General features: G+C 25.5%; 1 protein-coding gene across 2 annotated transcripts; it reads left to right on the top strand.

Annotated features, from left to right (window-relative positions):
• Positions 1-1,438: 1,438 nt before the first annotated feature.
• LOC100569037 lies at positions 1,439-3,550 on the top strand. 2 transcript variants are annotated; one of them, XR_003839858.1, is made up of 4 exons: positions 1,439-1,528; positions 1,959-2,184; positions 2,329-3,187; positions 3,511-3,550. XR_003839858.1 is itself a non-coding variant. In XM_029491686.1 (3 exons), the coding sequence occupies exons 1-3, from the start codon at positions 1,508-1,510 to the stop codon at positions 2,553-2,555; spliced, it is 474 nt and encodes a 157-aa protein (XP_029347546.1). In that variant the 5' UTR covers positions 1,439-1,507; the 3' UTR covers positions 2,556-3,390. The 2 variants fall into 2 exon arrangements, 1 of the variants encoding a protein (XP_029347546.1); XM_029491686.1 differs by lacking the exon at positions 3,511-3,550 and having other exon boundaries at positions 2,329-3,390.
• Positions 3,551-4,141: the final 591 nt, after the last annotated feature.

Raw genomic sequence — 4,141 nt, 5'->3', positions numbered from 1 at the left:
CACGAGGCTGCGTTGAATAATTTTGCACTTGGAACGCAGTTTATAAATTGTTGGATTGAGCTCCTCTACTTAATAATTCCCAATTCGAGTACTGACTATGGATAATGTTTTTCAAAACGTTTTATTAAATTAAATAATTTATAATCAATACAATTTTCTAATGTCTAAATTTTAGACCCTAAGGGATTCATAAATATTTAACTATAACAATTAATTATAAGATAACTTCTAAAATTTCATTTTCTTTTTATAATTTCCTCTTAAATTGTATGATTGTAAAATTGTCTGTAAGCTTAAACTAGGTACCTTCTAAATTAAAAAATTAAAATTGATTTAGAATTTAAGATTTTAGATACAGTAAATAATAAAAAATTGTGATAGCTGATAAATAACTTTAAAAAATTACATATATCTACCTACTATAACACAAAAATTAATTTATAATGTTTTTATATAGGTTTATAGTTTTATTTAATTTTAACATTTGAAATTAGCATGTTTCTGTTAGAGAACAAAATAATTAAACCCAGTTTGGGAGTTAGACAAATAAGTCATGATGTGAACTCAATAGACTAGAAATAACTTTAGTAACCAATAAGGCAATAACATGTTCTTCAAAATATTGATATCATTAAAAAATAAATATAAATAAAGTATTATTACAATTATGATTCAAGTTTAGAACAAATTTAATTGTAATTAATTGGTTCATGTGTTTAATCTTTTGTAATAAATTTTCCTTTGACAATTTAAAATGCTTGAATAAATATATGCAATTAATGTTATATAATATGCATTAGGTACCCATATTATTTATAAAAATAAAAATATTGTTTATTCAAATATAAACAGGTACCTATGTAGGCATATACATTTTAAATGTCCAAACATTATAATTGTAATAGGTGCCCTGCCCGCGGTAAAGTTTTTAATAGTGAACCAAACACGGTTCTATTGAATATTGGACATCACCATAATAGAGAACGAGTAATATTGGCTGAATTTAGAAAAACTCTACACCAACGAGCAAAAAATGAACGTTTACCACTACGCACTATTTATGATGAGGTTTCTGCTTTGCCAAATTACATTGACGCAAATTTATCTCCGTTTGAGACACACCGGCGACAAATGGCACGAACTAGGAGTGCTAACAGACCACCAAATCCTGTATCGATGACTGAATTTCAACAGCAACTAACAAATATTCAGTATGCAGACTTATTAAAAATCCAGGAACAATGTTTTTTTCATGGACGAACTGGTATGACAGAAGAAGAAGGTATTATTTTGGTTTTTGTAACACCTCAAGTTAGAAAGTGAGTTTCACAAGAATCAATAAATGTTTACAAATTTTATTTGTGAGGTATTAATATAATTATTATTAATTAATACCTAATACCATGTTTATTTCAGCATTTTTGGAACAAGCCAACATTTTTATATTGATGGCACATTTGATGCTGCACCAAGCTTTGGTGGACAATGTCAGCAATTATTCGTCATTATGGGCATTAGTTATGATGTTGTGAGTTATTTTATTTAAATAAATTTTTTTTTTTTTATGAAACTCATATTTTGTCAGGGGTATTTTATAGGTAATTTTTATAATATAATATGTAAAATTACAAATGTATGAATTTAGAATTAAATACCTAGGTAATAAATAAATGAATAACCATTTGTTCTTATATCTTATTATATTAAGTGGATATATTTATATTGCACAATACTCATTAGGAAAATTAAACTTCAACAAACTAATGGTAAACTGACCCATTAAGACAGAATATCTTTTTCTCAATTTACTATTCAATTGTTTTATTTAAGAAATACTGGCTTGAAATTTTCTGACCACTCAACTCTTTGTTTTCATTATTATTTAAAAGCTTAAGCAACATTTAAATTAAATTTATCGTTTAGTAATTTCAAAACTTATTAATTTTATATTTGATTAGGGGTTTCCATTGGTTTACGCTTTAATGTCCAGAAAAACAGAGCAGGCATACAATGCTCTTTTTATGTATATTAAAACAATTGAGCCCACTTGGCAACCACAAACAATTATGATGGATTTTGAGCGTGCATCCATCAATGCCATCAGGTCGCAATTTCCGAGGACCAGAATTGTTGGTTGTTGGTTCCATTCCTCCCAAAGTTTGTGGCGAAAAATCCAGGAATTAGGTAATATTACTACTATGTAGATACTTCAAAGTTAAAACAGATCAAAAATACTATATAAATAATAATTGTGTTCTTATAATAAAGAAATAATATTTATTTATTATTTAAACTATTTGCTAAATATTATAAATACCTATATTTTAGGGTTAACTCGTTTATACAAAATCAATAGAAAAGTATATGACTTTTTTCGTATGGCGATGGCAATAGCATTATTACCGCCAGAAAATGCAAGGGAAGGCTTTATGGAATTGGAAATTTTTTTCCAAAACAATATTTATAATACTGTTGAACCAGATATAAGTTTGAAGTTTTTCCAATTCCTACATTATTTTAATAAGACTTGGTTAACAGGTAATTTGATTATGTAAACAGATAAAAATTTATTATAATTTAATTTTTTCTCTAATACTACGAGTATGAGTATAACTGAGTGAGGATCAAAATTATAATAAAATTAAACTTTTTTATGAGTTTTAGCCAGCTGTTTTTTTTTTCAATGTTAATAGTTAATACTAATAAAACTACTTTAATAGGCTTATTTTCTGAACTATTGTCTGTAACAGACTTGAACCGCCGTACAAATAATGTATTAGAAATAAGCCATAGGAATCTTATGACTAATATAAATATTCCAAACCCAAACCCATGGCTATTTATAGGTAAAGTATGAACAAGATTAATTTTAATAATCAATTGTCAGGTTTAATTTTTTTGATATATTTTTCAGTTACGCCCGGTTACGGTCTTGTATTTCCTACTTAAACAAATGTTTTTATTTCAGAAATGCTTATTAGATATACGAGTGGCATAATCAATGATTACCGGTTAGCAAGTGATGGGATAGAAATAAGGCAACCAAGACCACGTGTATGGATAGCACAAGATAAAAAAATAAAAACCGGACTAACCAAGTTGAGAAACAACAGATTTTCAGTGGCCGAATTTTTGGGCTACTGTAAACACAGTACACCAAATTTTGGAATAAACCGACCCAATGAAGGTGAATCGATTAATTGGTTAAAATATTTTTTTCCATCAAATTTGGAATAGTTTACAATATTAGTTGTTCCAAAAAAATGTATGCTTTGTTTCAAAATCTATCACTTTTATGACATTCATGTAGGCTTCACATTTGTCTACTTTTGTATTCATAAATTTTATGATACTCTTAGATTCAAACTGAATAATATAATGGAATATATTTTTATACCTTGATTTAGTTTTTCATATTATTTAATATAAAATTGAAGAGATGATTTTATTGTTATTTTGATCTTAAATATTTATAAGTAAACAATTTATTAAATTACTATTATTTTATAGAGCAACAAGTTGATGATGATGATGATGTGAATAATATTGCAGATAATATTGGTAATTATGATCTTAAATATTTATAAGTATACAATTTATTACATTATTATTATTTTATAGAGCAACAAGTTGATGATGATGATGATGTGAATAATATTGCAGATAATATTGGTAATTATGATCTTAAATATTTATAAGTATACAATTTATTACATTATTATTATTTTATAGAGCAACAAGTTGATGATGATGATGATGTGATTAATATTGCAGATAATATTGGTAATTATGATTTAATTAAAAATTTAAGAAATTATTTTAGTGTCATTTTCATCTTAAATATTTATAAGTATATAATTTATTACATTATTATTATTTTATAGAGCAACAAGTTGGTGATGATGATGATGTGATTAATATTGCAGATAATATTGGTAATTATGATTTAATTAAAAATTTAAGAAATTATTTTAGTGTCATTTTGATCTTAAATATTTATAAGTATACAATTTATTACATTATTATTATTTTATAGAGCAACAAATTGATGATGATGATGGCGCGAATAATATTGTAGATAATATTGGTAATTATGATCTTAAATATTTATAAGTATACAATTTATTACATTATTATTATT

This window comes from Acyrthosiphon pisum, chromosome A3 (assembly GCF_005508785.2).
Source record: "Acyrthosiphon pisum isolate AL4f chromosome A3, pea_aphid_22Mar2018_4r6ur, whole genome shotgun sequence".
Taxonomy (NCBI): Eukaryota; Metazoa; Arthropoda; class Insecta; order Hemiptera; family Aphididae; genus Acyrthosiphon; species Acyrthosiphon pisum.
This window is presented reverse-complemented; position numbering and strand designations above follow the sequence as displayed.